Source organism: Lepidochelys kempii, chromosome 8 (genome assembly GCF_965140285.1).
Source record: "Lepidochelys kempii isolate rLepKem1 chromosome 8, rLepKem1.hap1, whole genome shotgun sequence".
In the NCBI taxonomy this organism is placed as follows: Eukaryota; Metazoa; Chordata; order Testudines; family Cheloniidae; genus Lepidochelys; species Lepidochelys kempii.
Window position 1 is genome coordinate 82,358,688 of NC_136387.1, and position 24,055 is coordinate 82,382,742.

General features: G+C 42.0%; 1 protein-coding gene across 10 annotated transcripts in view; it reads left to right on the plus strand.

Annotated features, from left to right (window-relative positions):
• The window catches only part of ADGRL4 (adhesion G protein-coupled receptor L4), a 99,149-nt gene extending 89,306 nt beyond the window's left edge, over positions 1-9,843 (plus strand). For 6 of the 10 annotated variants that reach the window (XM_073357253.2, XM_073357250.2, XM_073357257.2 and 3 more), the window contains 4 exons: positions 4,317-4,408; positions 5,980-6,148; positions 6,759-6,817; positions 8,585-9,843. In XM_073357253.2, the coding sequence (XP_073213354.1) occupies positions 4,317-4,408; positions 5,980-6,148; positions 6,759-6,817; positions 8,585-8,597 (333 nt within the window). In that variant the 3' untranslated portion in view covers positions 8,598-9,843. The other 4 variants (XM_073357251.2, XR_012160436.2, XM_073357252.2 and 1 more) reach the window with 4 other exon arrangements.
• The last annotated feature ends 14,212 nt before the right edge of the window (positions 9,844-24,055 follow it).

A 24,055-nucleotide genomic window follows, 5' to 3' on the forward strand; every position in this document is an offset into this window, starting at 1 on the left:
CCAACAGCTTGGGGCATTTAGCATTTTAAAACCTATGTGATCATCTTTATATGATTACACAATTTGAAACATACAGTTAGAGATCAACAAGGAAGTTTTTAATTTGCTTAGACAATAACATAATGCTATTTTTCAGTACTTTTCTGAGTCCTTGGAGTGGCATGTTTGCTGTACCTAGACACCACACACCACTGTTGTTGGACTGTCTCCCTATATCACCAGTTCCCAGAAAACTTCAGAGATCAACTCCATGCTGTCAATGGAAGGGTAGGAGAGCAGAGGCAGGGAAGCAATGACACCCAGGCTTCAGAGGACAAGCAAGTAGAGTACAACCACTTCAAATAGATTTCTCCATGGATCATGGAATAACTGTGGTTGGAAGGGCATACCTTCGTTGATTCCACTGGCAAACAAACCCCATCTCATGACAAGCTGATTAGTTGAGACCTCTGTGGGTTTCTTCAAATTTGCATATTTTTTAATCCTATGAGTTTTTCTCCAAAACGGCATCATCCAGACCATGACATACATGTATGAGGGCCATCTTTAAACTGCAGAGTGAGTTATGCATCTGATGAGGCTCAGAGTAGTGTCGATTCTTACCTGTAAATCTTTTGATACTCCACTATTCCTCCAGAAAACATTTAGGTAAAATCCTGGCACCACTAAAGTCAATGGGAGTTTTGCCATTGGGGCCAGGATTTTATCTCAGATTTCTGACACCTCCTGTCCTGGATGTGGAGGATCCTACAAAGAAGGGTGTGTTTGGACAAATCAAAATATAGCGCTTCTATTACCGTATGACAACAAAATGCATTTAAAGCCAGCTGTCTAATGTCTGGAAGGTGGCAACAAAAGATGAAATAACTTATGCTCCTTGAGTTTCCTTAGTTGTGTACCCAATATGGAGCTGTCTGATATCTTTCTGATCCATCATGGATCCTAACGTAAAAGCCAGCATTCCAGGATGTCATTTGGATTTCTGACTCTCGCTGGAGGAATCTGAGATTAAATTGGTTCATATACATAGCTGTCTCCCTCTATAACATACATTATAGCTAATTTTCCTTTTTCAATGGCTTTTCATTTACACATGCCTTCACTTTTTTTGTTGTTCACATAAAAAGCTATAGAACCACAAATATACCAGTGCACATAAATGCTACTAGAAGGTAAGATAGGTCTGGCTAAATATGTTTTTGTAAATGTATTTAGAAACAGGTAACGCGCCGTAGATGATATGGTAGGGGCGGTTTCTCTTTCTCAGGGGTTCTCAAACTGGGGGTCGGGACCCCCCAGGGATCGTGAGGTTATTACATGTGGGGTCGCGAGCTGCCAGCCTCCGCCCCAAACCCTGCTTCACCTCCAGCGTTTATAATGGTGTTAAATATATTAAAAAAGGTTTTTAATTTATAAGGGGGGTCACACTCAGAGACTTGTTATGTGAAAGGGGTCACCAGTACAAAAGTTTGAGAACCACTGCTCTATCTTCTTTGGCCAACCACTTATGTCATTGAACTTCATAGGCCACTTCTAAAAAGTCAGAGTAATTTCAAAAACTGTACTTGCAAAGCACCCAATCCTCCAAGTTGCTGAGCACCTTCAGTTCCCATTGAAATCATTGGGACTAGGGGCTGCTCAGCACCTTGCAGGCTTGGGCTCTACGTCAGAAGCTTTTAATTTGTGTGCCTGATGTTAAGGGAGGAAAGTGGAATAATAAGAATTCAGTTTGCCACTTGCCCAGTGGCACCTGGTTTTTATGAGTGTACATTGCAGTTTCCCCTGTTTTTTGCAGGAGAATGCAGTTTCCAGACCTGATTTATCTCTAGGGGACATTACAGTTCCCCTTTCCCCCATTAGATCATATAGTGTTAGAACAGCAGACCAAAAACAAATACATACTTCACAGAACCCCCGTCAGGACACGCATCAATTTCTCAAGCCGTTCAGCCTTTGTTATATTGAAAACAAACTTTATAACAAGACATACTGTAACTTCCTTCCTTACTTGGGAAAAATGTGGCTCCTTGGTGGCAATTGCAAATATTTTGTTATCACCTACTCTTGGGTCATCTAACAGGGAAAGCTGCAGTCCAAGAAGTTTCTTGCTAGGGTTTGGAAAATTTGCATACAAGTCACTGTTTTGAGCATTCTCACTTTATTATACACACTGCAAATGTATTTGGCTCATTATTTTTTATGTACAGAGTACTTGGAAATGTTAGAACATGGGGTAAAAACCTACTTAGGATTTTAATAACTTTTGCAAAATACCCTGAATTTCAGAAGTAAAGCTCACTGTCATTACCCTGTAACACAACCTCCTATGAGGCTACTTGAGACAATAACTGTGTTCTGACAGCAGACTCCAATGAAGCCACCGTTAACCTAACCCATTCCCTTGATACATACAGATTATTCCCTTTATAATTAATTGATTAATCAAATGATTAGAATTAATGGTTATTACATTAGTGCAGAGGGCCAAATCCTAGTACCTTGCTCAATAGACAGAGTCAATGGTCTGTGTAGGGGAATCCCATTGGGATCCAGGGAAATGGAATCTTCCCTCACCAACACACCCCTTTCCCAGTTACTCCCTGTGGGCTGCCCCATTCTCACTTTTCAGGACATTTTTGTCTGTAGGCAAGGAATAATAGGATTTGGCCCATAGGCCCTGCTACAAAGCCCACTGAAGTCAATGGAAAAGGCTCTCATTTGGCATTGATGGGTTTTGTAGCAGGCCCATCGAATAGAAACTAGGCCACATGCTTTGTATTATGACTCAAAGGTCTCCAATCTTAGGCCACTTTATAGAGAAATTACCGTGAGTATTCTCTCTGCGTACGGTATTTGGATCACATTTTACCTTACTTTTTAGACAGTATTTTAAGAAATACATTAGATTGGCTATGCAAACTTCACTGTATATACCAAGTTACTTGATCTATTATTCACCAATAAATATATGATAAAAAGTAACCCTGCATATAATTATCACAACTACTGACTTACTTATAATTAACTTTGAAAAACTGCTGGGTTGGGAGATATTATAGATTACAATTTTAAATGTAAGTAGCTTCAGAAAATATCTCCTGATCTATGCAAGTGCAAGGTATTCAATGAAGAATTAATTCCCTAAACTACTAATCAGCTCTCTCTCCTGTCTTATCAAATTGTAAATACATTATTACTGTATTAAAGCAGGCTAATTAAAGCAGAGCCTGCATTTAACAACATACCTAATACCACCTCTCCCCCCAACATAATCAACAATGTTCTGAGCCCATACACAGCAAATGTTAGAAAATTAAACTGATACCTTAATAGTGATACTGCACTTTTATAATGCTTTTTTTTTAAAGGAAGAGAAGGGGGGAAATAATACACAATCATTCTGGAGAAACAAGTGAGGGAGGTATTAATTCTATTCAGTCTACAGCCGTAACCCACAAGCATCTACAAATAGAATCTGGAAGACATCCAGCTGAAACTTGTTTAATTTATTAACATTTTTAATAGATGCTGATGTTAAATGCTTCAAACCAAAATAAGAAATTTTAAAAAGGAAGACCGCAAACCCATATATCTTGGAAAAGAAATGTAGTAGAAATTTAAACATGAAAGCTCATTGAAGCCTAGCCAAGCAAGCAAATTGAGCATCATTTGCAAAACCTCTTTTTTAGTTCTTTTTTCTGTTTCAACCACAGATAAAGCACGATAATCATAAAACAGGTCCAAAAAAATCACTAAAAAAATTATTCCCCAGTCAAACAAACATAAATATAACACATAATACCCAGCAAGGAACCCTTCAACCAAAGTTATTTTTGAAATTCTTTGTGTAAACCTCTGTTTTTTACTCCGCTTGAAAGTTTACTCACCCTAAAGACCTCAGATTATATGATGCCATTAATATTATTTGGCAAGAAAAAGCATATATTTTATCAATATAGAGTACAATGATAAATCTGTAGGATTTTATTTTTATATATATACACACCCACAGAGGAAAAAAATTTGAGCAGAAAATCTAAGAGATTTCTCAATGAAATCAATAAAAACATTTGCAGGCTACTGTCAGTGATACTGTTTAGGTGAGATAGAGTTACAGACCTGTTTGATCATTGTTTATTACAGGGCTCATAATTTTGTTTTTAATATAAGTGGATCAGAGAGAGGGGTTTTTGCCCCCAACAACAGATTCTTTAGAGTCCATGTACACAGAAATCTTTATCTGACTTGTTTTATTTAAACATACAACTGATTTGCACATCAGTCTGAACTAAAAACAAAAGCATTTTTTCCCTCAGGTTAATTTGCTGGCTTTTGGGGTGATTATTTACAAAGTATTTCAACACACTGCTATGTTAAAGCCCGAAGTTAGCTGTTATGAAAATATAAGGTAAGTTTCCCTTTTAACACAAATTATACTGTGCATAACTTTAAATACAATCAGAAATTAAAGTGGTCATTCCAAAAATAATGAATTTGCCTACTCAAGGATTTTTTTAATGGTTTGTAGAAAGAAAACTAATTCTCTGTTATCACATTAAGTTTATTTTGGGCTAGATTCTGCCATCTTTTGCTCACATTGAGCAATGCCTTTCTCCTCAGATAGTCCCACTGACATGAGTGGGACAGCTTGCAGAGTAAACAAGCTCTACACAAGATGAGTATCAGAATCTGGCCCTTTATAAAGAACAAGTTAAAGGCTGGTGGTAAGGGTTAAAGGCCTAATTTTCCACTCCAGTTGAAGCACCAGATCTTGCAGCCCCTACTCGGGCAAAAACTGATTTCATGAATTGTGCCTGAATCAGAACTGAAAGATTTCTCCCTGAGTAAAGAGACATATAATAAATATATGAAGAAACCAAGTTCTCAGTGAGTCACATTATCTGTGAAGAAATTGTACAATGAGGCTCAATGTTTCCTTCTTTTCTTTTTCCTTCCCCAGGATTTTTACTTTGCATGCTGCTATGATTTTTCCATCAACTCTCTCTCTTTAAAGCTGATTTATAGGGACCTTGAAAACCGTTTGTGCAGGAAAAGCTGAAGTGTACTACAGGGAACATTGAAAACAACTTACTGTTTGTGTTGCTTAGAAACACTCCTGCAGTTTCAATGCATTGCCCAAGATTTATAGTTAAGATTTAGAAATTGTTTGATTGATTACTTTCTTTTATCCCTCATCCTTCATAGCTTCATGTAGTGAGTTGGTTTTAATGAAGTTGAAAATTATTCATTTTCAGAGGAACAATGCTAAAAATGTCTTCTGCTCTAAGGAAGTCCTGCAATGACTGGGCTAAGAATGAATAAGGAAGTAATGAGTGGTTTCATTTCCAAGACAACATACTGTAATTTGCTGGAGCAAGGGAGCTATACAATATGTTCGCAAAAATAAATCACAGCCAATCAATGTATAGAATATTAAGGCAGCAATATTCTGAGCTGGAACTATGTGAAGTTATTTGCGTTGTAAAAGCAAAATCTTTTTTTTTTTTTAAAGAGAGTGCATTGTTTTACTGCTGGCCCCATTTTCTGATGAGGAAGCCATAAGATCTCTTTGATGCCATGCATATGTGTTCACCTAACAGCATACTGTACGTTTTTCCTGGTTTTGGGGGGAGAATACTTCATAACAGACATATGGTTTACTTTGGGGAATTACACTCACAGTAGATTTAAAATCAAATCATACAGCACTGCAGTACACCAGAGGAAACTTATATGAAGATTAAAAAAACATTAAGCCAATGTTTTAAATCCATCCAGTCTTACCCTTTTACTATTCTACAATGACTGTGAGCATATTCTTGCAATAGTACTGCAGCACAACCTAAAGTATACACCATGCAACCGCAAAAAGCTAAATGTTCTCAGACCTTTGTGAAGCATTCATTTTTCAAAGGAAAGATTAGAGGAAGAAAATGATATAGGTCACCACATTGATTGCAATGTTTTTCTTTTGCTTAGGTCTTGTGCTCGGGGTGCTCTTGCTCTCCTGTTCCTTCTTGGAGCTACCTGGATCTTTGGGGTGCTCCATGTGGTCCAGGGATCAGTGGTCACTGCGTATCTTTTTACAATTTTCAATGCATTTCAGGGGATGTTCATCTTCATATTTCTTTGCGTTTTATCTAGAAAAGTAAGTACCATCTTTCCTGTGGGAAATGTTGCATGTGAATATTCATATATAACAACAAAATCAGGAACCTAGTCCTGCAAACGTTTACGCACATGAGTAACTTCATGCATCTGAATTAGCTCTTTGAAGTCAATGAGTGGTGTTCACATATGCAAAGTTATTCATGTATATAAGTGTTTACAGGATCATGCCCTCTGGCATAAGTGGTGTAATCCTGACCCCGCTGAAGACCATGGGACTTTTGCCACTGACTTCAATGGGGCCAGAATTTCACCCCAAATTCTTATCTTCTCAGATATCTCTCCCAGGTTTAGGGTTTTAAAAACAATGCATTTCAATGTCAAAAATGATTACAGTGCAACTACTCTATGAAATAATTTAAAAGGTTGAATAAATCTGGTCTTCATTCTTTTCAATTAGGATCTGAACTGAGGCTTACTGTTCACATTCCAGTACTGTGTTCTGAGATTATGTAGTCTTTGGTGTCCTTTCCTAATGCCATAATCAGTACCTCAGTATTGAACACCTTTAAAACCAAGTAAAATGGAACACTGGCTTTATTAATCTGTTAATAAATTTGTCATGTTTTAATCCCATCTTTTCATTTCAGATCCAGGAAGAATACTATAGGTTGTTCAAAAATGTCCCTTGCTGTTTCAGCTGCTTAAGGTAAATGGAAGAAAAATATGTATGAGCAGTACAATGGAAGAAGAGAGGAGACCAGACATTATTATTGTTATTTTGAAAAATGTAGCATTGTGAAAATATGAAATGACCTAGTGAACAGTTAACCTGTCTTAACTCAATAACTGTCTCTCCAGTATAGGCATTGTACTTAAAGGTGCACTCATGCACAGTATTTATACTATACTGTGTACAATTGGTATACATACACAAGAGAAGCTGGATTATTGTAAAACAAATATCATAAACAAGAAGAGAAAAGGAGTAGAATTCCTAAAGACGCTAGAGACTTTTCGTAGTTTAGGGTTTATTTCTAATATTAGAAATATTTGCAGTTCATGAGAGAGAAAGAGGGAGAGAAAAAACCAACTGGCACAGCAGATTTTATTAATCACTTTGCTAGTGGAAACATGCCTGTTGCCTTTTTTGTGGTAATGAGATTGTTCACATAAAGTTGTGTATTACCATCTACAGGGAACGGGTTCCATTAAAGTGTTCATAGAGACAGGTCTGCTTCAGCCCAAGCTTTTGTTCAATTTAAAGTAGATTTTTAAAATGTTTTGTGGTTTCATATAATTCTCTTCCTCCTCCCAAATATATAGTTGTATTATTAATTTTTTTTTAACTTGCAAGGAATTTCTCCGAGGCCTGGTCTAATAAAATAACTTGGACTAGACATTTTGTAAGTCCAATTTCTTTTGTGAATATCTTCACAAGAATTTGGTGCTGATTTTATTTAACTATTGAAAGATTGGTATCTACTACATCCAGCATTGTGACTTGGGAAGGTTTTGGAAAATAAATGTTTTTATGAGTTTGTCATCTGGTACACATTTTGAGGATCCTGACCTTATTTGTCAAATGAAAATGCAGGAGCATAAGCTACAAGGGCAAATCAATATAAGTGTAAATGCAAGGGTATGTGCCTTAGTTTCAGTGTAAAATATATTGTAAATACCTAGCAGATTCCTTTGCTTCCTTTATTACACGCAATAGTCTTCCATCCGGGCCCCGGATACTGCGAGCACTTACACATGTGTTTAACTTTAAGCCCATGATAATTCTGTTGATGTCAATGGGCCTACTCGTGTAAGTTTTGTGCGATTGCAGTCTAAACATGTTGCTTCAGCATTTCCAATGTTGTCCTCTTATAAGGTCTGCTGTCATATCATCCTTTTAAGTGCCTGATCTTGTGAGGTGCAGAGACCCCTCAGTTCCCACTGCCTTCTCAGGAAGTGCCCCGCACCTTAAAGAATCAGGCCCAGTACCATTACTGGTAGGGGGCTGTGTAAATATGTAGCTGTTTATAAAATTCTACTACTGTCTTTTTTCTGTTGAAATAAAGAACACCTCTTAATAATTTTATTTATAACTAAGAAGGCTTTTTAGCAATGGTCAAATTTGCTTGGTTTTTATCTATTTTCCTTACATACAAGTCTTTACTTACAATACATTTCCCATTAAACATATTGTATGTTTCTGTCAAAATCTTCTTTTGAAAGTTCAAGTGGCAATCTTCTTTTCATTTTTTTTTTCAGAGAGAAGTAATTACTGTTGGTCACCTGTATGTAAAATATGTTAATAAACTGAACTGTTTTGTTTGATTCTTTCAACATGTTTCTTTTAGTTCATTTAAAGAAATAAAGAAACAAGTTCTATAGCTGTTTTGCTGAATCTATTTTGCTAGCTGTATATTCTCCTTAAGCTGTAGGGATATACAGATGCATATCACTTACATATGTGTTTTCACAGGAATCCCTATTAAAGCATCATCTGTTATCTCATATAGAAATGTGTAACCTGTACTAAGGTTGTCTGGGCAAAGAAACACCTCTACTAACTGCAAAATGACTTCAGTATGCTCAGGGAGATTGAAAAAGTACCTTTGAAAGAAAATATCCCACAAAGTGTTTACATTACAATGGACTTTATGATTAAAGAACATATTTTAGAGCGAAACTCTGCTGTCCAATCCATGGGTCAGATCTTTACTCTGATACTTTACTTTCCTCCCAGGCACTGATGAAAGATCCAGGCACGTAAGAGAAGATCTATCATGTGGCTCTTAGAATTCTTAAATCTTAGGACCTTAATATATTTGTCCTCACTAAATAATGAGGATAAATATAATTGTATTGGGCACATCAATCACCTTATCAACACATGCCCCATCCCACACAAGTTTCTCATTTCCGATACTATTGCCAGAATGAGCCTTTCCCTCTCCTTTAGCCATCTACCGCTGTGAACATTTGAAACTGGCCCTCAGCCACACATTGAAGCAGGCAGTTTCTCACTTCCTGACCAGCTTTGGTGGCAGTCTGTTCTTCAGCTGCTCTGTGGTCTACACCAGCCTCTGTGGCAAGTACATACTGTTGCTTCTTGGGCTGAGGGTGGGAGAAAGGGCTCAGCAACTAGTGGAAGATGGCTGTCATTGAATGAGCCAGCAGGGTAGGGAAGAGAGGAGATGGTTCCTGTCATGGTGGATCTGTGAGCAGACAGGAGTCTTGAACCAGATTCAATTCCCATGGGATACTGGCACAGCACTTTCTAGTTGCTCCCCAAATCTCTTGAAAAATAGCTATTCCCTCAGTTAAGCTACCTGAGTACTGACCATTTTCCTATGGTTTAATTTGTTTAATTATTTTTAGATGCATGTGTTTCACCTGAGCAGTTTCTGCATGCAGTGTAATTAGTATTCAGGTAACCAATGAGTTTGTCACTGACAGACTGATTTAGTTTTTATTGAGATATGTGGAAGACTTTACCACACTGTATTTCTCTTGGAGATCCCAATCTTGCAACCTTAAGGACATGCATAAGTCTTTGTAGAATTGGACCTTTAGCAAATGAAGAATACTGTATACTACAATAGGTATAAAACCACATAGTCAAACTATGTTGCTTTATTCTTTTACATGTATTAAATGGAAAAATAAAATCATGATAAAAAACTACATTTTTAATCAATAATGAAATAATAATGAAACTAGCAGAGGTCTTGTGATATGACAGGGTGTAATCAATAAATCTTGTACCACATAAATATGTCTGTATGTCGAATCATATTTCAGAGTCTGTGTGTTTTGTTGATGTACCTTTCCGCCTCTTCAGATGCAATTTAAGAAATGTTATTCTGGGTTCAGAATAATTACAATAAAATTCATTTCTGTGTGCTTCTACCCCAACCAAAGCATAGACTGTAACCAACAGAACCAACAGAAATATCCAAATGGAAAACACCACCTACACATTATCTATGGCTTTGCTAAGAAAACTCATACTCCGGCGAGTTGTATAACATGAACAAACTGCAGTGCCAATAAGAAATCTGCATGACCCATTTGTCAGTCCAGCTTATTACCTGTTGACTGATGTAAGTTCCTTTGAGACGTACAGATTAAGAGTTTTTGAAAGTTTGTGGCACCTCCAGTTGGGTCCAGTAGGGGGTAAAATTAGTGAACAAGACAGATGAAAATAAAATGTTAAGATTCAACTCTGAAATTGTGCTGGCTGGAAGAGAGGGAGTGTTTCTACTAAACCAATGAAAGCTTATGTTCACTGTTCCATTTGGAGATGTGCTACAGAACATTATAAATAAGATCTAGGTTCAGAAAGACCTGTTCATTCTGTAAATAATTACTTCACCTCCATTCCTCACTGAATTGAAAGTGAATTTCAAAGAAGCTGCAGCATTTAGGAGATAATTATCCTCACAGCCAGCCCAGCTTTGGAAGTTTCAGGCTGCAAGAGAAACACTGCAGAATAGACCACCTGTAATCTTTGCCTGCTGTGAAGAAACAAGTATGTGCCACCACCACCGCAAATATTGTTCAAATTACACTTAAAACCTTCCCAATTTTTTTTCAACTCTCTAATTTTTTTCATGAATGGCAGTATCCCAGTGTGGCCATTTATTCCACTATTTAGTCCCACTTGTCAATCATGGGCATTCACAGCACAACATTAATGTATAGTGATTATTATTACTATTTATAGGACATAATGTTACTTAGGTGGGCAAAGTAATTATTTACATACACCATAGTCAGACCTCACATATCTCAGTTCTGAGTGATTGTGTACTATTTTTACATGTAGATATTCCCTACATGGGCCATGTGGTTACAAACTACTCTTCATACGTATGGGGGTCTGCCATATAAGGAAGTTTTCTCTTCTCACATAGGCCATTTTCTCATTTGTAAATTGGATAAATTGTTAACTGCATAGGGAATTAAATTCAGTCTTTTCTTGTGTGGCTGCAAGGAAAGCAGTATGGGTAACCTAGTGGTCTGCTAGAGAAGCAGTGAGAGGCTTGGATAGCCCAACAGTGGTCCTCTGCCTCAAGGTGGTGTGGCCAGGTCAGATTATGTGGGTAGCACATAGTGCTCTTTTTGGACCAGCTGTTAGGAGCACTGCTGCATATGGTGGCCGCTGGCAGAATGAGTGCTGCCCCTGTATAAGCAGAATACTTCAGGCACCTCTCCCCAAGAGCCACAGCTTCAATACCATTCTAGCATCAAATACTGTTTATTATTTGTACTGTGGCAGCCCTTAAAGACTCCACTCGGGAGAAGTGTCCCCCTCCTACTAGGTGCTGTATGAAAACATAGGAAGACCCGTCCCTTCCTGGGAAATCTTACAAGTGAGATCTAAAAGCCAAAATGTAGCTCATTAAAAATACCAACATTTTCCTCCATCCAGGGAAGGTGAGAGGGGGCTAGGCAGCTTCTCATCACCAGCTGAGCTCCTCCTTTTTGCTTTGTATTCAGACACACGTAACTCCCTCACTGTGCCACTCGGCAGCTCCGGTGCACAAAAGTGAAGATGCCACCCCATCAAACCAGACTGGAAAAGCTAATTTTATATCAAATGAAGTTGTTAGGGTAGATATAGGATTGAAACTGTACCCTCTTCAGTGAACTCACACTCTTTCACCTCAAGAAAAATGTCAAACTTGCTAAAGCATTTCACAATACACGCAGGTCTCTACACCTCCCTATGCGTAAAGGATACAAACTGTGCTGACCTTATTTAGCATCTACTCGTCAACTTCAGTGGAGATGGAAGCACTTAAATCTGCTCTGTACAGACAACTTCTCCATTGTAAAGCTTTACACATCATTTCCTTGTGAAACACAATCCTATCTCTTTAAAGCAATTGAAGCAAGCTGTTCCTTGGTTGCTACTGTTAGTAGTTTTTAATAGCTGTAAATGTTTTGTGAGACTCACAGTCAGACACAATTTTAGCAGGCAGTAGGAGTGTGTGACACAGAGTCTCATCCAAAAGCCTCAGATGTATGTGGGAGTCTTTCCATTGCCTACAATAGGCTTTGGGTCAGGTCCGTAGGCTATTACACAGACACTGATTCATCTGTGAATGCCTGGAGATTACCAAATCTCCCAGTGTGTGGTTGCACTTTTCTAGGACCTTTTTCCCAGAATACCTTTTGAGGAGCTACTGGGCTACTGGCCCTTTAAATGTGACAGATGCAAGCAACTGCTGCCCTAAAACAGCCATTTTGCAACTGTCTGCTGTATCTTCTTCTCCTCCAATAGATAAGTATTCTTATCTCCTATTGTACTTATTCTTTAATATTTCGGAGGGTACGGTGGAGACTCTTTAACATTTCAGAGGGTATGGTGGAGACTCACAAACTTAAGTACCATCTGTGAATTTCATTGAGGTGATGTTTACTCTCACCAATCCTTACAGCAACACCCTAGAAATCTCCTTCTGACTTAATCCTTTGTATGTATCATAAGCATTTGTATAACCCCTTCACTGCACATAAACCCAAGCCAATCTGAACAATTTGTGAGTAAGACTTGTCTGCCAAAATGTGTTCATTATAGATCCATGTTGCTTGTTAGGATATAGATATCCTATATCCTGTCTGCAAAGGCCTGTACTTTAAGAATTTAGGTGTATTCTTATCACTTGGCTAGTTAGAGGTATAAAAGAAAGAATCAAACTCACTCTCTGCCAGTGTAAGGTCCTTCTCTTAGCCCTGGTCTACACTAGGACTTTAGGTCGAATTTAGCAGCGTTAAATCGATTTAAACCTGCACCCGTCCACACAGTGAAGCCCTTTATTTCGACTTAAAGGGCTCTTAAAATCGATTTCCTTACTCCACCCCTGACAAGTGGATTAGCGCTTAAATCGACGTTCCCAGCTCGAATTTGGGGTACTGTGGACACAATTCGATGGTATTGGCCTCCGGGAGCTATCCCAGAGTGCTCCATTCTGACCGCTCTGGACAGCACTCTCAACTCAGATGCACTGGCCAGGTAGACAGGAAAAGAACCGCGAACTTTTGAATCTCATTTCCTGTTTGGCCAGCGTGGCAAGCTGCAGGTGACCATGCAGAGCTCATCAGCACAGGTGACCATGATGGAGTCCCAGAATCGCAAAAGAGCTCCAGCATGGACCGAACGGGAGGTACGGGATCTGATCGCTGTTTGGGGAGAGGAATCCGTGCTATCAGAACTCCGTTCCAGTTTTCGAAATGCCAAAACCTTTGTGAAAATCTCCCAGGGCATGAAGGACAGAGGCCATAACAGGGACCCGAAGCAGTGCCGCGTGAAACTGAAGGAGCTGAGGCAAGCCTACCAGAAAACCAGAGAGGCGAACAGCCGCTCTGGGTCAGAGCCCCAAACATGCCGCTTCTATGATGAGCTGCATGCCATTTTAGGGGGTTCAGCCACCACTACCCCAGCCGTGTTGTTTGACTCCTTCAATGGAGATGGAGGCAATACGGAAGCAGGTTTTGGGGACGAAGAAGATGAGGAGGAGGAGGAGGTTGTAGATAGCTCACAGCAAGCAAGCGGAGAAACCGGTTTTCCCGACAGCCAGGAACTGTTTCTCACCCTAGACCTGGAGCCAGTACCCCCCGAACCCACCCAAGGCTGCCTCCTGGACCCAGCAGGCAGAGAAGGGACCTCTGGTGAGTGTACCTTTTAAAATGCTATACATGGTTTAAAAGCAAGCATGTGAAAGGATTACTTTGCCCTGGCATTTGCGGTTCTCCTAGATGTAGTCCTAAAGCCTTTGCAAAAGGTTTCTGGGGAGGGCAGCCTTATTTCGTCCTTCATGGTAGGACACTTTTATCACTCCAGGCCAGTAACACATACTCGGGAATCACTGTAGAACAAAGCATTGCAGTGTATGTTTGCTGGCATTCAACCAAAATCCGTTCTTTCTCTCTCTGTGTTATCCTCAGGAGAGTGAGATATAATTCATGGTCACCTGGTTGAAATAGGGTGCTTTTCTTCAGGGACACATTCCTGCTGTGCTGTTTGCCTGTGGCTGAACAGAAATGTTCCCCGCTGTTAGCCACGGGGAGGGGGGAGGGTTGAGGGGGTAGTCACGCGGTGGGAGGAGGCAAAATGCGACCTTGTAACGAAAGCACATGTGCTATGTATGTAATGTTAACAGCAAGGTTTACCCTGAAAGAGTGTAGCGACTGTTTTATAAAATGTGTCTTTTTAAATAGCGCTGTCCCTTTTTTTTTCTCCACCAGCTGGATGTGTTTCAATGATCACAGGATCTTCTCCTTCCCAGAGGCTAGTGAAGCTTAGAAAGAAAAAAAAACGCACTCGAGATGAAATGTTCTCCGAGCTAATGCTGTCCTCCCACACTGACAGAGCACAGACGAATGCGTGGAGGCAAATAATGTCAGAGTGCAGGAAAGCACAAAATGACCGGGAGGAGAGGTGGAGGGCTGAAGAGAGTAAGTGGAGGGCAGAAGACAGGGCTGAAGCTCAAATGTGGCGGCAGCGTGATGAGAGAAGGCAGGATTCAATGCTGAGGCTGCTGCAGGACCAAACCAGAATGCTCCAGTGTATGGTTGAGCTGCAGCAAAGGCAGCTGGAGCACAGACTGCCACTGCTGCCCCTCTGTAACCAACCGCCCTCCTCCCCAAGTTCCATAGCCTCCACACCCAGACGCCCAAGAACGCGGTGGGGGGGCCTCCGGCCAACCAGCGACTCCACAACAGAGGATTGCCCAAAAAAAAGAAGGCTGTCATTCAATAAATTTTAAAGTTGTAAACTTTTAAAGTGCTGTGCTTAAAGTGCTGTGTGGTATTTTCCTTCCCTCCTCCACCACCCCTCCTGGGATACCTTGGTAGTCATCCCCCTATTTGTGTGATGAATGAATAATGAATGCATGACTGTGAAGCAGCAATGACTTTATTGCCTCTGCAAGCGGTGATTAAAGGGAGGAGGGGAGGGTGGTTAGCTTACAGGGAAGTAGAATGAACCAAGGGGCGGGGGGTTTCATCAAGGAGAAACAAACAGAACTTTCACACTGTAGCCTGGCCAGTCATGAAACTGGTTTTCAAAGCTTCTCTGATGCGTACCGCGCCCTCCTGAGCTCTTCTAACCGCCCTGGTGTCTGGCTGCGCGTAACCAGCAGCCAGGCGATTTGCCTCAATCTCCCACCCCGCCATAAACGTCTCCCCCTTACTCTCACAGATATTGTGGAGCACACAGCAAGCAGTAATAACAGTGGGAATATTGGTTTCGCTGAGGTCTAAGCGAGTCAGTAAACTGCGCCAGCGCGCCTTTAAACGTCCAAATGCACATTCTACCACCATTCTGCACTTGCTCAGCCTGTAGTTGAACAGCTCCTGACTACTGTCCAGGCTGCCTGTGTACGGCTTCATGAGCCATGGCATTAAGGGGTAGGCTGGGTCCCCAAGGATACATATAGGCATTTCAACATCCCCAACAGTTATTTTCTGGTCTGGGAAGAAAGTCCCTTCCTGCAGCTTTTGAAACAGACCAGAGTTCCTGAAGATGCGAGCGTCATGCACCTTTCCCGGCCATCCCACGTTGATGTTGGTGAAACGTCCCTTGTGATCCACCAGAGCTTGCAGCACTATCGAAAAGTACCCCTTGCGGTTTATGTACTCGCCGGCTTGGTGCTCTGGTGCCAAGATAGGGATATGGGTTCCGTCTATAGCCCCACCACAGTTAGGGAATCCCATTGCAGCAAAGCCATCCACTATGACCTGCACATTTCCCAGGGTCACTACCCTTGATATCAGCAGATCTTTGATTGCGTGAGCTACTTGCATCACAGCAGCCCCCACAGTAGATTTGCCCACTCCAAATTGATTCCCAACTGACCGGTAGCTGTCTGGCGTTGCAAGCTTCCACAGGGCTATCGCCACTCGCTTCTCAACTGTGAGGGCTGCTCTCATCCTGGTATTCATGCGCTTCAGGGCAGGGGAAAGCAAGTCACAAAGTTCCATGAAAGTGCCCTTACGCATGCGAAAGTTTCGCAGCCACTGGGAATCGTCCCAGACCTGCAACACTATGCGGTCCCACCAGTCTGTGCTTGTTTCCCGAGCCCAGAATCGGCGTTCCACAGCATGAACCTGCCCCATTAGCACCATGATGCATGCATTGGCAGGGCCCATGCTTTCAGAGAAATCTGTGTCCATGTCCTGATCACTCACGGGACCGCGCTGACGTCGCCTCCTCTCCCGGTATCGCTTTGCCATGTTCTGGTGCTGCATATACTGCTGGATAATGCGTGTGGTGGTTGATGTGCTCCTAATTGCCAAAATGAGCTCAGCGGCCTCCATGCTTGCCTTGGTATGGCGTCCGCACAGAAAGAAGGCGCGGAACGATTGTCTGCCGTTGCTCTGACGGAGGGAGGGGCGACTGACGACACGGCTTACAGGGTTGGCTTCAGGGAGCTGAAATCAACAAAGGGTGTGCCTGTACATCAAGGAGTATTTCAGGCAGGACTGCACGGAGGGTTCCAATAAGAAATGGTGCACCAAAGTTATCGTTGTTATTGGAACAAGGAGGTTAGCCTGGCCTCTGATTGATACATGGCTAGATTAACCTCGCTGCGCCTTCTCTGTGACTGACTGCAGTGTGATCTAGACAGGGGAGGAGGAAAATGAGTCCAAAACAAATCTGGTCTATGTCTTGTTCTGACCCACTCCATCGATCCTTTACATCTTTGGCTGGCAGCAGACAAAAAAGGCGCGAAATGATTGTCTGCCCTTGCTTTCACGGGGGGAGGGAGGGTGGGAACGGGGCCCTGACGATATGTACCCAGAACCACCCGCGACAATGTTTTAGCCCCATCAGGCATTGGGATATCAACCCAGAATTCCAATGGGCAGCGGAGACTGCGGGAACTGTGGGATAGCTACCCACAGTGCAATGCTCCAGAAGTCGACGCTTGCCTCGGTACTGTGGAAGCGCTCCGCCGAGTTAATGCACTTAATGCACTTAGAGCATTTTCTGTGGGGACACACACACTCAAATATATAAAAACGATTTCAAAAAAACCGACTTCTATAAATTCGACCTAATTTCGTAGTGTAGACATACCCTTACTGTGACAGTCTGAGGCCCTGTTCTTAGGCTGAGATCTCTGGCTAAGTAGCAGAGGCAGCCATAAGCTGGGAAGTGAACGGTCACATCCTCACATTCCAACCTAGTCACATTGAAATAAGGTGCTATTGGGCTGTTAGGAATACAGTCCTGTCCTGATAGTGCCTATCACCTCCAGAGAAAGGGAAGTGCCTAGAAAATGTAAAAGGAAACTTAGTTTGATAGCATCCTGTCTGGCAAGAGCTCACTTATCAATAGCTGGGGTGTGAAATCCTCACTTCTGTATTGTTTTGTCATTATAGTTCCCACTTTGCTATTGTTTGTCTATATAATCTCTGTCTGGTTCTGTGGTTGTTTCTGTCTGCTGTATAATTAATTTTGCTGGGTGTAAACTAATTAAGGTGGTGGGATATAATTGGTTACATAATCGTGTTACAATATGTTAGGATTGGTTAGTTAAATTTCAGGAAAATGATTGGTTAAGGTATAGCTAAGCCAAACTCAAGTTTTACTAGTCTGCAGTCAATCAGGAAGTGAAGGGGTGGGGGTGGGTGGAGGGGGAGATGGGAGCAGGGAATGGGGGTAAGGAAATTGGAATCATGTTTTGCTAAAGGGGGAGATAGGAACAGGGAATGGGGGTAAGGAAATTGGAATCATGTTTGGCTAAGGGCAGGAATGGGAACAAGGACACAGGTGTAAGGCTCTGTGGTGTCAGAGCTGGGAAGGAGGACACTAAGGAAGGAAACTGGAATCATGCTTGCTGGAAGTTCACCCCAATAAACATCGAATTGTTTGCACCTTTGGACTTCGGGTATTGTTGCTCTCTGTTCATGCGAGAAGGACCAGGGAAGTAAGTGGGTGAAGGAATAAGCCCCCTAACATTGCTCTTATCCATCATTTAATTATACTCTAGATAGTGATTTCCTCCCCCACCCTCCATATTTGCTCCATTATTTTTCTGGGACTAGAAGTTTGACTTAAAGGTAGTAGTTTCCTGAATCAACTTCTCTCCCTTTTTTGGAATATTGCTTCTACAGTGTCCAGATTTCTGGTCCCTCCTTGGCTCCCCATGAGTTTCAAAAATAATTATCAGTGATACAATTTGTTTACTCTCCTTTAGCACCTAAATCCCAGTCCTGCAAACACTTATGCATTTGCTCAGCTTTATGCATGAGTAGTCCCATTAACTTAAATGGAGCTACTCATGTGCATAAAGTTAAGCACATGTATAAGTATTTGCATGATCAGGATGCTTATTATCTGTACTAATGGATCTGCGTATATTCATGATCTCCAAGTACAGTATTCCCTTATCTGCTCATTATCAGTAGTGATTTTTCATTAGTTATTCCTTATTTACTGATTATATAGAGTTGGGGGCGTTTTTTAAGAGTTTTTTTTAAAGTTTGGTATCTCAGCTACTTTTTAGCCATCATTAATTTCATCCCTTCCTTCGTTTGTTAATTAATGCACATACTTTCCCTCTAATACTACTTTCCCCCTTGACACACTTCTAAATGTTCATCTCAAGCCCTGTAGTTTAGCATCAGCTCATTTATGTTAGTGGTGAAAGATCAGGTTCCAACACATAATCTGCAAATTTGTTCCATGACGGATTAGCAAAATCCCCAAAAATATCATGCCCAAAAATGATCTAGAAATCATGCAGCCTCTGTGACTCTTTCACAGGTCATGGTTCCTGTCACCAAGGAATTAGGAGCTAAAAGAAATTAGCAGCATCTGCAGCACATTTGACATGCCTGGTACTAAAGTAGAAGGCAGGTTATCTACATCTGCTTTTTAGCTGTTGGTGCTATGGAGGCAGTGAAAAGCTAGGGTTAGTACAGCATGCTTTGCCCTTCACTGAAGTTATGATGCATGCTGTAACAGACCACAGCCTTCCTTCTCACATTTTTTTGTGCTCTGTCATTCCTGAAGTTTTGCAGGATAACTCCTATTGGCTTCAGGATTTGGCCCATAGTGTTCAGAAGCATAAGAAAACCCTACTCATTTTGCTCATCCCTGAAATTTCAGAGGAGGGATCCAAAGCAGCTTTCATAACCCTTTTTTCACCTAGGGCCCACAGTTTCTTTCCAGGCTCCAATCAAATTCTGCAATCCAAAGGGTGGCGGCCATAGGCTCATAGTTTGAGGAACCAACATTTCATTTTGGTTGCTGGAGAGTTGTTGGATGCTGCTGCGTGGGAAGAGATGGAAATGGGGATGGCTGGGACACTTGTAGAGAAAATGTTATTCTTCAAGTAGCATGCCTATGGGTCCTCCACTCTTGGGGCATGTGTGCCCTCAATTGGAGATTTTCATTAGCAGTGTCCGTTCAGCCTGTGCGTGTGCCATTCGTCTCCTTGTGCCCTGCACCAAGGCTATATCAGGCTGCCTGGGCAAACCACCCAGGCAGCTCCTTCTGAACTGCTTCGGCCTGAGACAGAGCTAGGGTGTCCACTTCTTGTCTACCACAGAAATTACAGAGGTTCTCTTTAATTAAGTAGTTAGTGCATAATTTGTTAGTAGTATTTCATTTAGTATTTGTTTTAAAACATTTTTTAAAATCACATATTTGATTATAGAAACTTGCTCTGTTCCCTCTGGGGAAATCCTCCCTGTGAGGGGTGTGCCTGATTCGCTGTGGTTTAAATGCTGCCTCTCATATCAGTGATGGACACTCAAAGTGGATTTGCTGCCTAGGCTAGTTGCGCATTTCGCATAAGGGCAACTTCTCTCGAGCCATGTGTGAAGGTGCACCCCATAAGACTTTATGGAAATATGCTTATGAATGTATATATGACATAACTGGAATATGTTTTATGCTACATATGCCATGTAATATATCTCTGTAAAGGTTATGATCTACCTAATCTATTCATCCTATTTGTATGCATGTATCATTTTTGTATTTGAAATTATGAATATTGGCTGTGTACTTGCTTGATTTTTAAGTAGCCTTAGTAAAACATATGGTCAGTTTCTTGAGAAAGGAATGTGCAAATTAAGTGCCCAAACAAGAAGCACTTAATGCACAATGGATCTAGGAAGGCTCCAATCCACATAAGAAGTCTACATGAGGACGTTCAAGGTAGCATACAAACCATGGCTGCTGCCTGTAAAAACTGAGTCATGCATGGACATGTGACTTGACCAGGTGACTCCAAGACTCCATCCTGGAACTGGACTTTGCATAGGAGAGAGGAAAGTCAATTTAAGCCCATGGGAGAGCCTTCCATTTTGTCTTCAGCTGGCTAAGGAGATAGCCTCTCCACCCCCAAGGATACCTGAAAGTAACTGAAACAAAGGACAGTAACTACAGGGGGTGTGAGTGATTGCTGGACCCAGACTAGAAGGGGATTAGTCTGTAAAAGGAAGCTTCCTGGAATTCCTCTGAGGGTGAGGTTTTTATCTGTATTCAGTTTTCTTACTGTATTAGACACAGACTTGCATGTTCTATTTTATTTTGTTTGGTAATTCATTTTGTCCTGTCTGTTACTACTTGGAACCACTTAAATCCTACTTTCTGTATTTAAGAAAATCACTTTACTTATTAATTAACCCAGTGTATGTGTTAATACCGGGGCGGGAGGGGGGGGGGCGGCAAACAGCTGTGCATATCTCTCTATCAGTGTTATAGAGGGCAAACAATTTATGAGTTTACCCTGTATAAGGTTTATACAGGATAAAACAGATTTATTGGGGGGTTGGACCCCATTGGGAGTTGGACATCTGAGTGTTAAATACTTCTTAAGCTGCTTTCAGTTTAAGCCTACAGTTGTTAGGGGACGTGGTTCAGACCTGGGTCTTGGTTTGCAGCAGGCTAGCAGGTCTGGCTCAAACCAGGTAGGGCACTGAAGTCCCAAGCTGCCATCGCAGAAAAGCAGGGGCAGAAGTAGTCTTGGCACATCAGTTGGCAGCCTCAAGGGGGTTTCTGTGATCCAACCCATCACAACATGAAATCTAGGGCTTTGAAGAACCAAGAAGTTGAACTTTGACTCCTTTGGAGAAAAAACAAAGTAGATCCAATTAGGCCTAAAACTTTGGTCAAGCTTACTGTGTATATGAAGCATAAAAAGAGAGTGAGGAAAATTCCATTGAGGGACAATTGCAACAGCACAGCTTAAGAAACGTAACCATAACCGCTAGAAGTTAAAAAAGACCGTTAACCACAAAAGAAACACCTGTCAATAACAGGTAAAGCTTGTTTTGCTAAACTCCAAGTAAGGCAAAGCTACTGTTGAAGCTTGCACTATATGCCAAATAAGGAAAATGCTGTTGAAGGAAGTGGGCTTAACAAATTATGGTTTTCAGCTATATAAGCTCCTGTATTTCTGTTTACACCAGAGCAGCTCTGGCTGGTTCTCCCTGTATGCACATTGAATAAATGCATTGAATACTTGAATAAAGGAGCCTCAGGCTTGTTCTAATCCAAACACAATGAGTGGTTAATTTTCCACCTCAATCTTGGTGCAGTGACTCGGTTGGACAGCGACCCCTGAGAGCCAGAGAACCGCGAGCAGTTCCCCACCAGACCCCAGGCCCATCTGAAAAGGTAAGAGACCTTTTGAAATCTCTATATTGGGTTTCTGGTGGAGGACCGCCCGTAGGCTCTGGGCTTGGGTAAGTTGTAAGCTCTATCTGGACTTTTGCTGCCAAACATGCCTGACGCCCTTCGGGTGGGTTAGAGTCCCATCCAGGTTTGGTTTCCCCAGGAAGAGCCACTGCATCATGACGTGGATAGACCTGGGCAGGTCATGGATAGACCTGATTCCGTGTGCCAGTGTGAAAGTGAAGGTCGGTAGACTGGTGTGAGTGTGAGTCACAGGAAGACGCCCAGAGTGCCCTGCGAAGCCATGGGCTCATGACCAGCGAGGGGCCTGTCTGGGTCTAGGAGTGTGTGATCCCATCCCTTCCATTGTCGGGCGGTCTGTTTCCATACCCTCTTTCCTCCCCTGTCTCTGGTTCCCACCTGAAGATGGTTTGACAAGCCACTGACTGGTCTGTTCACCTCACCTGAAGCGACAGAGTATGCGTTGTCAGCCAACGCTCTTTGCTGAAGGGGGCTGTAAGACTGTCATGGAGGCTCTAAACAAAACCTTCACTGTATGAGTGTGATGAGTTGGGTACTGGGGGCCAGAGGGTCCAAGAGAATCCCCACCTTGCCAGGAAAAGGCCTGGGATACTGGGGGCCGGAGGGTCCAAGGGGATTCCCTCCTTGCCAGGTAAAAAATGGGGGCCGGTGAGTCAAGAAGAATCACTGACCCGCCAAAAGGCACACACTAGTTCACTTGGAAGTTTCTGGAAAAATTAAAATTGGTATACCAGGGATAGGGATAATTTACAGTTATGGTTTCCCTTGGAGGGAAAGTTTTGACCTTGACAAGACTGTGCACCTCAGATATGCGCTTCTGGCCAATGTCAGTGTAAAGCATATTTCTATTGGCATGAAGACACAAAAGGAAAAAAAAAACGGTGCTGTGAATCTCAAATAAGGAGTCTCAAGGACTCCCAGAAGAAACTTACAACACAATTAAAAGAGACAAAAAGAAAATTGTAAAGAATTTCAATCCAACTAAGCCAGCAAGAAATATTAAGCAACAGAAGCCCCTTATGTTCACCCCTCAGACAGTGTCTCCCCTTACTGAGGAAATGTTCCCCTTGCGCCAATTCCTGGGCATTGGTGTTTCAGGTCATGAGACCTCGATGTCTGCACATGCACCTTGGTTTCCTACGAAATTGTATAATTTACTTTAAAATTTTCCAAAAATAAGAGAGGACCCTGTTAAATTCAAAAAAGAATTGCAAATTGTTATAAACTGTTATAACCCTACATGGGCAGATTTAAACTAGCTTCTATGAGGGGTCATGCCTAGGGAAACACTGAATCACCTTTGTGAAGAAGCTCAGTGGCCCAAGCAAAATCCAGGCCATGACCAGGAAAAGTTAAATAAAATCAGGGAGAAGCTGTTCGATAAAATTCTCACAGTCTGCCCAAAGAAAGCTGACTGAAGCAAAAATTAGCACTTGTAAACAAAGTAAAAATAAGAATTTGAATAAAACCCAAATACTCTCACCGCCACATTAAAACTATGTTAATGACATTCCAGCTCCAGAACATACAGGGACCCCGTAATAGCCGCCCATCGCAGGGGGAGAAGGGGAAGGCCAAACCAAGGTCCCCACCGTCCACATCCCCTAGGGACCCAGTGATGGTGAGTGTTACTATTGCAAGCAGATGGGCCACTGGATACAGTAAATGTCCCTACCGCCCTGGTCGATCCAAAAGTGGTAGGTGTGGGCAATACTCTTATTCCCCACCCCGTCTCTTCACCTCTTTCCGTTTCTATCGGTCCTTTGTTTGACCGTCAATGTCCTTGTTTGACCTCCTAAGCCCTTGTTCACCTGCTAACCTTTTCAGAAAAGATTTGCTCTGTAAATTAAATGGTATAATCTGCTGTACCCCAAATGGTGTGTATCTGGACATGCCTGATCCCCACTCACAATGAGGTCCTGGCAGTTTACAGGAAAAGATCGACCCTAGCCTTTCCTCGTTGCAAAAGGAACTGCTGGCTAAGGTCTCTCCTTCCTTGTAAGCCTTGTGAGCCGATCATGCCAACCAGGTTGGGTGCATTGGGTCTGCCCAACCCGTTATAATTCGCCTGAACCCAGCAAGACCCCTTCCCGAAGTGCAGCAGTACCCTCTATCAAAACAGGCCAAGGGAAAATCCAACCTGTTCTTACCTCCTGCATTCAGCAAGGAGTCATTATTCCTATGGCCAGTGAGTGTAACTCCCCCATTTTACTGTGCTGTTAATGCTGCTGTTCTTCCTACCTTTCCCGTTGTCCCTAGCCCTGC